Genomic DNA, 12,783 nt, shown 5'->3' with positions numbered 1-12,783 from the left:
CTTTCAATATTTATATTCATATTCACTTTTAATTGAAGTATTTCATTCAAAAGACCTTCATAAATATCTGTGCATTAGAGGATTATCATAAAATTGTAGTAACTATAAGGAGCGATCTCAGTTAGGAAAAGAGGGTTGTTGGGTTTTTTTACCTTGATAATATTTTGCAGCTTGCAGATTTCATTCTGATCTGTACTGTTTGCTCCTTGTGGATTAGAAAACTAAATAAGATGGTGGGGAAAAAAGAAATTTAAAATGCTGAAAATGATTTAGGCTTAATAAGTTTGAAAAATGACATGTGGCAGCAACAAAGAACAATGGTAGGCTCTTAAGGTTTTAGAAAATTATTCCTGAACAGTGTTTAATAAATCAAAACTTTGAAACTATACAATCAGTGTGGTCTAGTGAATTGAACACCAGGACCCATCACAATGACTATGTTATACATACTGCATCTATGTTAGCTATAGTCAATAATTCGGGGTGAGTTATAAGATAAAGCTCAACTATCTGTGCAGCAATTTGCAGTTTGCCTTTTCCTCCCACACAGCCCCATTAAACATAATAAAGCAATATTCACAAAAGCAAACTTATGATTCATGTTTATGCTGAAAAACAAAACTGTTACAGAAATATACACAGCTAACTATTCAGAATTCCTGCTGTCAGAAAAAAAGCTGAAACATACTTATCAATGTGGTGCACTGAATAAAACAATACACCAACATTGATAACTATGTTTCAGTTTTTTTTCTGACAGCAGGAATTCTGAATAGTTACTGAATAACATTCCATTCCACTATAAGCCTGCAGAGATTGTGGACTCTGAATCAAATGTCAAACAGAACACTAACTCTGTCACTTGTGGCACTCATGCAAGTTCCATGAGTAAGGCCTCCCCGATTTAGAAATGAGGGAGTTAATAATACATCTCTTTATTCATACTGCCATTTCAAGGGAAAAGGTAAGAATACATTTTACTAGTTTCAAAAAAAAAAAAATTCTTGTAACACTATCTGTAACCCTACTAGTTAATCTGTATGCCAGTACACAGAATATACGTTCAAGCTGTGTGATGTGCGCAACAATAAGCTTGCATGATAATCTCTGCATTAGAGATCCAAGCTTGCAGGGAATCACATGAACATGCTGGGGTAAAAGTGGCCTTCCATTGCACTTGATAACATCCTTATCATTAGCAGAGAATGCTGCATTGTGATATATCTATATATATGGTAACCTAGTTTATATCTATCTATCTTACTAAATGAATTATGTGAAAGCCTTGATTGACCAAAACCATGATGGCTGGCCCATCTGGTGACAATCGTGGCAGAGTTGCTGGGAGTTGGGCAGCATATAAATTTAATAAATTATTGATTATTATTATTATAGGGAAGATTGTGGCTTATATTCTTATACTTCTTATATTCTGACTAAATGGTAAAGAACATGAACTAACAAATGAAATGAAAGAAAGAAAAGTAGATGCCTGTAAAATTAACAGAAAGATCAACAATGTCACAGACGTGAATGAAAGTGGTCTGAGCTTGTGGAGTAGATGAATTCATGGAGAGAAGAGCAAGTGTAGATTTAATTATGAATGCAAATATGAATACATATGAACACCCCCTAGGTTGTTGGGGGAGTGTATATGAAAGTAGAAATCCATAGATTGGGTGACAGTTGAGAGTTATGCTACCCTGATAATCAAGGAGGAATCAAAAAATGTGCAAATTAATTAGTCTGAATTAATGGGACCTGGATGGACAAATGTTTTATTAGCTGACATGAACGGATGGGTGAAAATGAAATGTAAGAATACAGAAAATAGGTTTGGGTTGACTGGAGAAGAATGAATGAGAATGGTGACTTGTCAGTATACGCTCAGAAAAATGTCAGTTTGTTTCAAATATGTAAATGTAAGTCTATTCATATGTACACCTGGAAAGGAATGAAGAAGGATAAGAGGTTCTAAATGTAGGGCAGACCATTTTTTGGTATGGGGAAGAGTGAGTCTTGGTAAAAAATGGTCTTGAAAGAAAAAGAATGAAGTAAAAGCAACTAAAGTGAAAGTAGAATTATTGCAGGAAGAGAAAATATGAATCTTGAATAAAAAAGGATTAGAAACTAGATTAACCTCCCAACAGAATGAATGGAAAGTGGACATAAGGAAAGAGGGAATGGGTTGCTTAAAAACGAGTGTGGTAAACTTAGATAGCATCAAGAATGAATGAATGAATGAATGAATGAATGAATGAATGAACGAACGAACATGGACTGAATACAGAAGTGAGTAACCAGTATGAAAGTAGTATGCTGAGGTGTTTGGACATACAGAGGGAATGAGGGAAGAGTGGATTTCAAAACAAATATAAGAAAGAAGAGTGAATGAATCAAGAAGAAGGGGAAGGGGAAGTCCAAGAAAGTTGTTGGATGAAGTTGATGAAGTCTTCAAAAAGAGAAAGATGAGAAGTTTAATGTGCAAAAAGCAATGAATGGTTTTCAAGGATAGTTAGCTATAGAAAAGTGTAACGACAGGTATTACTATAAGCAAGATTCAGCTATATTTTTGTATTTCAGAAGTCTAATTTCTTTGGCTATTTCTTATTCCCTTTTTGCACTCTGTATCATATTGTACAGTCCGAAAGTGTGATAGATACATATGTATGTGTGTAATTCAAAGTAAATACTATAAATACTATATATTAAGTTATTCAGAAAAGAGACCCACCTGTACAATCTGCTTCCAGTGGTCAACTTCAGATTCAAGCCTAGAAATTTCACTGGACAATCTGTTTATTTCTTGTTGAGACCAGATCACATCTCCAAAATCCATATCATCTCCATGAAAATCAGAAGAATGATTTCTAACTACAGGAACAAAAGGAGCTGATGTAGTGGCTGATGGAGAAACAACAGTTCCTAACTGTGATGACTGAGCAGCTGACTGCATCTTCTGTAGTTGTTCCTGTAAAGCATTCTGCCTGGCTTTAAGATGGCTGATTTCCACCTAGATCGATAACACATCATGACATGTACATTTCAGTAAAGAAAACTTTCAACCCACGTTAACTGCAACTTTTAATTTTAATTTCTCTTTTAAATATTACTTAATTTAGCTAACAGCTACTAAAATGATTCTTATTGGATCAAAGCTATTTCATTAACTGTACTTTTTTCCTGTTTCATTACAATAAGGGACAATCCCTCAAGTTAAGCTCAACTTCTTCCAACTGCATGGACATGTCCTTGTCATTTTTTTGTCAACAATACAGAAGTGGCTAGCCATTGCACTCTGGATTTTTATTTTTGGCTTCCCAGACTAGGCTATGGTCTTGAATTTCCTGGTTGTTTCTCATCTGAGAACTAATCAGGTTCAGCTTTGCTTACCTTTTTCATAATAAGCCAAGATTGCTGAATGGTGCCAGCTGTGTGATTATTTTTGATCAGGAAGAAGTATTATTTAGTTCATGGATTTCATGAAATAATCCGTGAAATAAATCATATAATTTGGATTTGATGTTACAATACAGCAATGTTTGCGCAGTATCTCAGTCAGATATTTATGTGGCCTGAAGACCTTCCTCCTGTGGTGATGAGGAGGAGCATGTCTGCCTTCAGAAAAAAGTGCATGCATTATGAGTCCTATAAGTAGAGAGTATCTTTGCGACATCATATTATATGAGTTAGAAGATGTATGCGCACTCATCTATATCCTTCCAGCATGGAAAAAAAATCTTTGACCCAAGGGAACAAGAATTACATGCTAAGATTTGTCAAAGAAGGAAAATTACTTAGTAACCAAAAACAACGATGCTCACATTAGGAATATGAAAATTTCCTTTTAAGCAAAATTATGGCACACAATTGAATCTACAAATGTATGTTACAAAACATTATCTCAAACACTTAATGCAAAATGCATACCTTATGGGAATTTAGTACAATAGCAAATCCACATTTTTGGCATTTAAAACAATTAAATATGGATAAAACAGCTGTTCAGTCACTCAGCCACTTTGAAATCTTTGTGACAGGATGGATGTCATTTCACCAGGGCTATCTGACAGCAGCCTTGTCTTCTACTGGCCTTTTTTAAATTGCCTTCTATTTTTCCAGTCATCACGGTCTTCTCCAGTACTCTTGCCTTCACATTATATATATTAGATAATGTGATATTGCCTTCACATTAGATATTTAAACTCTAGCTTCATTATTAGTGCTTTCAGTAAGCAATCTGGTTTTACTTTACCAACTACTGAATGATTTGTTCTCCTTGTGGTCCAAGGAATTCCCCAAAAATCTGTCCAGTACCACAATTCAAAGGGTAAACTGATACTGTTCAGCATTTTTTTAGCGATTATTTACCTCTTTCTGCTGTAGCTGATTACGGTAATCTATGGATTGTTGCTTTATCTGAAGCTCTGCTACTTCATTCTTTTCTTCAAGATCATTACAAAACTTCTTCAATCTGTCATTCTAGGGGAAAAAATGCAATGGAACTTTAATAAAAATAGCCTAAATCCAATTTAACCCTGAGTATATACTTTGGCTCCCAAGCACAAGAACAAAAATTTATTTTTTCTATTTGCTTCTATTGTTTTTCAGAAATAACATCCTACCTCTGATCTCAGTGTTGCATGAGTGCTTTCTACGTCTCTCAGACTAGAGTTAGATACAGGAAAATCAACTGCAGCATCTGAAAAGAGCAGGGAAGGGAATGAAGATGAAACCTGTTATTTAAAGTACATACAGTATATATATACCAACACAAGTACCAAACATGGGATTGCTCTTTAATTCTAGGAAGCTGAAAGCATCCGTGGCTCACTTTGAATAATTTTCATTATTTTTTGCAGATAAAATTGATAGGACCTGCTTTTAGATTTCAAGAGTGGGATGTGGCTGGAAAAAAGGCAAATGCACCAAAACAAATATAATTCTGGAACTCACAATAAGTAATTATTCCACTGTATTCTTCTTTAATCAAACTCCCACCCTTGAGTTCTCGGCAGTTTACTTTGAAAAGAATTCAGAAAAATTATAATAGGTTCAGAATAAAGCAATAAGAATGATCAGGGGACTAGAAGTTAAGTCCTACGAAAAGATGTTAAAAGAGATGGGCACATTTAACCATGAAAAAGACAACTGAGTGGGGGGATATGATAGCATTGTTCAAATACCTGAAGATTGTCATACATAAGGTCAAGAATTGTTCTTTCTCATTCCAAAGTTCAGACATAGAACCCATGCTGGATATTAGAAAAAACATCCTAACAGTAAGAAAGTTTGACAATGGAACCAAACACCCAATAAGGTGGCAGGCTCCTCTTTCACAAGAGGAGTTCTTGTATTAAGTGGAGGCTAGACAGCAATCTGTCTGGTATTCTTGCATTGAAACAGAGGTTAGACTCAATAGTCTAAATGGCCCCTTCCAATTCTATGACTGAATGACTAAATCAGCCAGGGCAAGACTCAGCCCATGGTTAAGGGAGATGATCTATATCTCCTTGTAGGTGAGGTATATTCCATCCTGCTTAAAGGAAGCAGTTATAAGTCCACTCTTGAAGATACATTTCCTTGGCTCAGAAGACCTGTGTAATTATAGGCTAGTTTCAAGCACCCATTTCTGCAAAAGCAATTGAGAAGGTGGCAGCCTCACAATTTCAGATGCATCTGGATACTGTTTATTTGGACTAATTTCAGTTGGGCTTCCAATTGGCAAATGATACAGTGGCCAAAAGATTGGAAGAGGTCAGTTTACATACAATATCAAAGAAAAGGGATTTAACAGACTGTGCAAACTGTTACATAATATCCTTAATTTCACATGCTAGGGAAATAATACTTAGCCTCATTCAATGTAGATTTGAGTCCTTATATGGAAGGGGAAATGTCAGATGTTCAAACTAGCTTTAGAAAAGATTGAGGAAGAGGATACATTATTGCAGAGGCATGCTGGATAAATGAGAAAGCCAAAAATCCCCCCCCCCCAAATCAAAACATGCTTCATTTACTACAAAAAATCTTTTAGTCGTGTCCACCTGTGGGAATGTCCTTAAGAAAATGGGACTCCCAGAACACTGTATTGCCTTCATGCAAAATCTATATATGCAGGGCACAAAGCTACAGTCCAAACAGAACATGGCAAAACAGTCTGGCTCCAGTTTGGCAAAGGAACAAGAAAAGATTGTGTACTCTCGCCTTATTTATTCAACCTATATACTGAATATACTGAATATTGAAGGGAGTTGAACTGGAAAAGATGAGCATAGTTTTAAAACTGGAGAAAGAAACATCAATAATCTGCACTATGCTGATGACACAACTCGGATAGCTGAAAAGCCACCCAGAATCATTGAGAGTTGGGCGGCATACAAGTTTAATAAATTATTCTTAAAATGCAAATAATTTGCAAGCTCTAGTAATGAAAAGAGAACAGCGAAAAAATGAGACTATGATTAATTAAAAAGACCAAAATAATGACAATAGGTTCACCAAACAGCCTTAGAACTGACAATGAAGACACTGAAATAGTGGACAGCTTCTGCTTTTTAGGATCAGCTCTCTACACTAAAGGAACCATCAGTCAAGAAATACACTACAGACTAGCACTTGGTAGGGTATAAATCAAGACTTTGAAAAAGATAATCAGATGCTATGACATGTCAATATCTACAAAGATTAGAATCATGCAAACAATGTCTTTCCTTGTGACACTCCATAGATGTGAAAGTTGGATTTTTGAAGAAGCAGAACAGAAACAGCATTGACACTTTTGAACTTTGGTGTTGGAAAAGACTTTTGAGTATACAATGGATAGCCAGGAGAACAAACAAACGGATCATAGAACAAATCAATCCAGAGTTCTCAGTCAAGGTATAAATGATCAGGCTCAAGCTATAATATTTTGGACACATTATGCAAATACTCAGTTCCCTTGAGAAGTCTATAACATTGGGGAAAGGAAGAGAATAAGAGGATGAACAGCAGCAAGGTGGATGGACCTGATTACAACAGCAATGAATGAACTATTAAGAGACCTAAAAAGGCCAGACTGAAGACAGACTATCCTAAAGAAAGTCTTTCTATATGGCTGCTAAGAGTGGAAACCAACTTGAGGGCACATAATCAATCAATCAATCAATCAATCAGTCAGTCAGTCAGTCAGTCAGTCAATCAATCAATCATCAACTTGGTTACTGAGGTCCTTTCTAAACCCATCTGCTAGATTAATTTCAAATCTGGGGCTGTAATGCTGATGGTCTGGTCTGCTTCACAGCTCTGCCTCTTTGGCTTGCAAACCCATCCAAACTGTTTTTCTTGCTTGCCATCATATTTGTGACACTCAGACTATAGAAGAACAACATCTGCCCATAGGACCAACTGTCCAAGTATGCCCAAAGCAGGCAAGACAGAAGGATATACAGGTAGTCCCCAGTTTAAGAATGAGTTCCATTCTCAAAGTCTGTCCTTAAGATGAGCCGGAACAGTATTATTGTATAATACTGTATAAGTAGTATTGTATAATGAACTCGAACCATTGTGTATTTAACTCGAATCATTGTGCATTTAACTCAAATCTGGCTACAACAGACTCTGTTCTTAACTATGGGTCATCTGTAACCCAGGCGTTCTTAACTCAGGGACTACCTGTAAAAGCCCTTCTAACCAACCAACTTTACTTCTTCAGAATAAAATAAACAAGTTCTATAACAAAATATGATACTTTAGAGATCACTTTCAATAGCTAGCTGATATTAGTACATAACATGATTGTTAAGAAGGCCACTCTCATGCAGGAAAAGCATATGTACTATATATATAGTGTTAGGGTGCAGAATGAACTTGTATATAGTATATACTAATTAGCAGCTTTTCTTAAAAGAAAGCAATACTTATGGAATAAAACATTAATCTGTACAGAAATTGTGGAATACTGTTGTCTTGTCTGAATTTAATAATAAAACTTATAATACGGGTCTTGGACTTGGACCTTTACATCATTAGCAATTAAATTATCTCCAGGAAGCTCACTCACTACAGGTTTAGTTTAAATCTGTAAAACTCTTTATTCAAGCAACTATTTTTATATTTGAGTCAGAATTATTTCACGCTGTCATTGGTTCTCTAAAAGCTGCTTTGTGACATAGTTTATGGACAATCACACTTTAAAGAACCTTTTGATACATTTGTCATGCCCAGTACTATCTTCTTCCCTATATTATAATGTTGCTATCTTTCCCCTTATAAGATATGCTTATTGTAAGAGAATTATCCATAAAGAGGATTTGAACAAAGAGCCTGAAGACAATTTGAATATTTTTATCAGTTGCACTGATACTTATTTCTTAGTGCAGATCAAATAAATGTTTTTAATACATAAAGCTATAAAACCTTTTAATAAGAATCTTATTAAAAAATCTTCAGTTTCATTAAACTGCCCATACTTTGTAATCATTTAATGGTCTTATCCACCTGAACTATGTAGCCTTTGCTTTGGATCCTAAGACTGAGAGCAGAATGCCCTACGAAAAGAAAACCATCAGTTTACAGGGTAAACACCCAAGCCTTCTTTTTTTTAAATAAGCTTTTCAAGATTGTATGGTATGAAATTTGATTCTTTGCTTCTGTATCCATCTGTTTCTTTGTTTTAAAGGCAGCCTTCCCTAACCTGAAATCTTCAGATATACTAAGCAGTAACTCTCAGAATTCCCAGTCAGCATGTAGGAATTCTGGGAGTTGCAGTCCCAAGTTCTTTGGAGTATATCAGGTTGGAGATATTCTTTTGCTTGGTTTGTTTGCAATATTCAGAATTGTTATTGTTAAGGGAGGCGAGACAGAAAGGCTGAATTAAAAACAAATAAAACATCCTATGTTCAAAACAACTGCCTTCCTCTCTTTTAGAAGTATTTGGTCCAAGATCTCTACCTTGTCTTCCTCACATTAGGCAAACATATGCCGCCATTCTCCGCCTGCGGGGTACAGGTAATATTTACGGAGAGTATCTCCACAAACTCATTGGAGAATTTTTCGGAAGAATCCCTCGCCCCGGTCCGGAAACTTCTGACCTGTCATCCCCCGGGCTTCTGGACACTGCAGCCCCTTTGCCTCTTGATCTTCACTCTCCTCCCCATCGCCGCCTTTTCTTACCTCCCACCTCCTCCGTGCCTTCTAACAGCATATCTTTGGTGAAGCTGGAGATCTGCCCGGTAAGGGTCGACAAGCTGCCTCCGACTTGTCCCACCAGGGACTGGCCAAATCCCGCACCGAGACCCCCCAGCCACGACGCCATCCCAGCCAATGCTCAGCAGTCGTCGGGAAGGAGAAAGCAGGACGGTAACAATCAGCTGGGTTCTCCGACGCCGCTTCTCCCCACCCAAGTTGGGTGCGTCCCTCGGCTTAGCCGCTTAAAGAAGAGCAACACGTTGCCAGGTGACTTTTTTGTTCTAAAAAAGCTGTTATCATAGCAGTTCTACCCGCCCGCCGTCCCGGCCGGGGTTTCTCAATCAGCTGTAGGGCCTCCAGATCGAGCTGCCACCTCAACGGCCGCCATGACACTTCCGGCTCATCATAGAGCACGAAAGGCTAGAATGCCCCGTAGGCGTTGGGGCACGCGTCTCAAGAAACAAAGGCCGCCGGGACACGGGAGAGTGGAAAGGTTGCCTGCTCTCAGCTTAAGGATGACCGTGAAGGCTGTTTAAATTTCAGTTGGCTTCAGCCCCATTCCCTCCAAGAATTTGGGTGGTGTAGCACCAGTCTTGGAAATCAGTTTACCTGTGGCTTATTCCCAACTCGGCGTGCAACTGGATTCCTATTCTTTGCCGATAAATCCTAAGACTTTCCCTAGTGTAGACAGATGTGATCTATTGCGTGGTGGATTACAAGGTATCCCAAAGTATTTGTGGGTGCCCTCCTTTGTAATTTCATCAGTTTTTTAGGAACAGTAAAAGCTCTTACCTGTTCCAGTACGACTGAAAAAAAAACAGTGCTTCAGAATAGATGCAATCTCCCGCTTTAGCCTGTTCCCCAAACCTTTAGCTAATTAATAAAATACAGTATATCTTTTAGGATAATCTTTCTACTAGTTTTCTTTGTGCAATTTTGCATAATATACGAACATGAATATTCACTGCTGAGCTGTATAAATCAGAAAATCCTTATTCCATCATTTATTTCAAAAGGTGGCAGAATGTAACGGCTACAATGGACCTTGGAGACCATTTATTCCTGCCCACTGCCCAGTGAAGTAAGCCACAAATACAGTATCCCCAAAAGATGCCTGTCTAGCCTCTGTTTAAACGCTTGTGTTAAGGAGAATTCTCTGCCTCCCAGGGCAATTTCTTCTATTGTCAACCATCCCTTAACCACCTAGATTTTTTATTCCTGTTGTCCAGGAAAAATTTTCTTCCTTGTAATTTAAACCCATTCCTTTTCCTGTCTTCTGGAACAACTTTGAACAACTCCACACCATCATCTACAATGATATGTCTCTGTAGTTTTCTCTTTTCCAGGCTAAATATACTACATGCTTCTAACTTCCACCTAAGCAGACATGCTGTAGTTTGTAGTGACCAGAACTGACACAATATCCTAGGTGCAGCCTAAGATAGTTTATTTGTCTGCTTGCTTACCAGCACCACCCTGTTGTCCCAAGTCCATCCTGGGAACCACAAAGATGCCTAGATTTTTTTTTCTTTTTTGTATGCACCACTATCCAGTATGATCTCCGTGTTCATGACTTTGAGTATGGCACTTAAAACCATCCATAATTTGGGGGCTAAATAAATCGTATTAATATAACACAAGCATTTGGGAAAACTCCAGGTAAGCCAACCCCCCCTCCCCAAACCCTTACCAAAAAACAAAACAAAAAAGTGCATAAAAGCTTTCTTAGTGTCCAAAAAACATAGCTGCTGGGTCTTCTCTATTTCGAGTTGAAGCAAGAACATCAGTTTAAAATCTAACCTTGTTAGACACTTGACAGTCTTGTATAAATTCAGCCTGAGTGGCATACATAATAGTTAAGATTCTGTAATATATAGGCTGAAACTGCTGTTAATATCTTAGCATCCACATATATCAAGGAAATAAGTCCATAAAGAATGCATAGTGGAAGACTTGCTGAGGTGAGGAGTAATTGTGGATATTTGCCTCATTAATGCTAAAGGTGGGATTTCTTTGAAAAAGCTTTACTACGTACCTCTAGCGAAGACTAAACATACATACACAAGCCCACATTTTTATACTGGCCCACTAGAAGGGGGTCAGTATAACTATGAGGGCAACAATCTTCCTGATTTCATAGATTTAATTGTAGTAACAATTTATTGAAGAGAGAGATGAAGTAAAAATAGTAATCAGGTCCTGCAATAAAATACTGTAATTATCTTTGTGTAGAAAAAAAAGAATCTACCGTTATGTCAAAAAGTATTTGCCCCTTTTTGTATTTTCTGAATTTTTGCTTTCCTTTGTCACTGAATGTTTACAGAACTTCATGTAAGCCCTGATACCTAACAGGAGTTCGAGCTGACAAATTACACCCAATTACCCCATTTGGTGCTTTTTTCATTATGCAAGTACATAATTCAGAGCTAGGGTTTAAAAAGTTTAACAGCTTGGACATGAATAAGCATAAGAAAACATAAGAAAAAGTATGTTTCTTCAACAAGAAGCTTAAAGAGATACTTTTCAATTTTCATGATTATAAAATTATTTCTCATTACTATTTGATGATTCAAACCAAATATGGCCAGGAACTTGATGAAGATTCCTGTCTCAACTCTGGGTAGCTTACAATAAACAGCAATCCAAGATAAAAAAATAAGCAATCAATGACAGCTGACCTGGCTCATATTTATGCTCCCTTCCAAAAGGGAACTCTACTCCTCCTGGGCCCAATGCCCAGGAGAATAGCCATGTTCTGAAAGCCTTTCTGAAGCCAACAAGGTCAGTTTATGGAAGCTAATTTAGGCCACAATAACACAGTGTATCATATCCCTGGGCCCAGTGACCAAAGTCCTTTTTTTAATATATATATTGAGCACCAATTCTTTCCTGTGTGTGAAGCACCAATGTCTTCAAAAAGTTCCTAAAGAAACCATTTAGTTATCACTAAGCTGAAGGTAAGCTGGACTTTGTTTTGCCCTCAAATTATAGCTTATTTACACAAAAAGTAGTTGTATCCTACATATCACATTTTTTTTATTAAAAGATTGGGACTATAGCTGAAGCACATACTTTCCCCAAACACCTAAGTCTGACTGAGAGCAAGTAGAGTAATGAACCGAGATTCCTGCCCTGTGGAACATCATCTCCACCCCCAAAGTAAGACTGGGTCTCCCTGATGTCCTTCTGGAAGTCCCTCAAAACTTGGCTGTGTCAACAGGCTTGGGAGTCTCAAGGAAATGGTAATTTAATGGGGTGGCTACATTGTTTGTAACATCTAATGCTCTCTCTCCTAGCCTTTTGATAATGTTTTAATTGTGGAATGTTTTTTAATATTGTCATTTATGGTTTTTTATTGTATGCCGCCCAGTGTCATTTTGTGAAATGGGCGGCCATATAAACATTATAAATAAATAATTCTAGAGCATTGATCTGGTTAGAATGCTGATGGACCAAAAAAAGAAAACAAACAAAAAACACCATAAATGTAACTTTAATATGAGAGGATGTAAAAAAAAAAAAAAAAAGGCCTTGGTTATGAATAAAATCCACATTTCTTTCAGGTCTTCCACCAAATGTGGATTCTACACTCTTCATTTTTAGGAATGTTTA

The 12,783-nt window shown here is 37.1% G+C and overlaps 1 protein-coding gene across 1 annotated transcript in view; it reads right to left on the bottom strand.

The window, feature by feature from the left end:
* The window catches only part of TRIP11 (thyroid hormone receptor interactor 11), a 59,037-nt gene extending 49,448 nt beyond the window's left edge, over nt 1–9,589 (bottom strand). Inside the window, exons 1-5 of the mRNA XM_088145228.1 lie at nt 9,157–9,589; nt 4,626–4,702; nt 4,372–4,482; nt 2,735–3,013; nt 153–221 (exon numbers count right to left, since the gene is read on the bottom strand). Coding sequence (XP_088001354.1) covers nt 153–221; nt 2,735–3,013; nt 4,372–4,482; nt 4,626–4,702; nt 9,157–9,298 — 678 coding nt within the window. The 5' untranslated portion in view covers nt 9,299–9,589. The remainder of the gene's footprint in view (nt 1–152; nt 222–2,734; nt 3,014–4,371; nt 4,483–4,625; nt 4,703–9,156) is intronic.
* Nucleotides 9,590–12,783: the final 3,194 nt, after the last annotated feature.

The sequence above is a fragment of the Python bivittatus genome, unplaced genomic scaffold (genome assembly GCF_059951505.1).
Source record: "Python bivittatus isolate LINGU-HERP-01145 unplaced genomic scaffold, Pbiv_v1 ctg000480_np1212, whole genome shotgun sequence".
Lineage (NCBI taxonomy): Eukaryota > Metazoa > Chordata > Lepidosauria > Squamata > Pythonidae > Python > Python bivittatus.
Note: the sequence above shows the minus strand (reverse complement) of the source record. Positions and strands in the feature narration are given on the sequence as shown.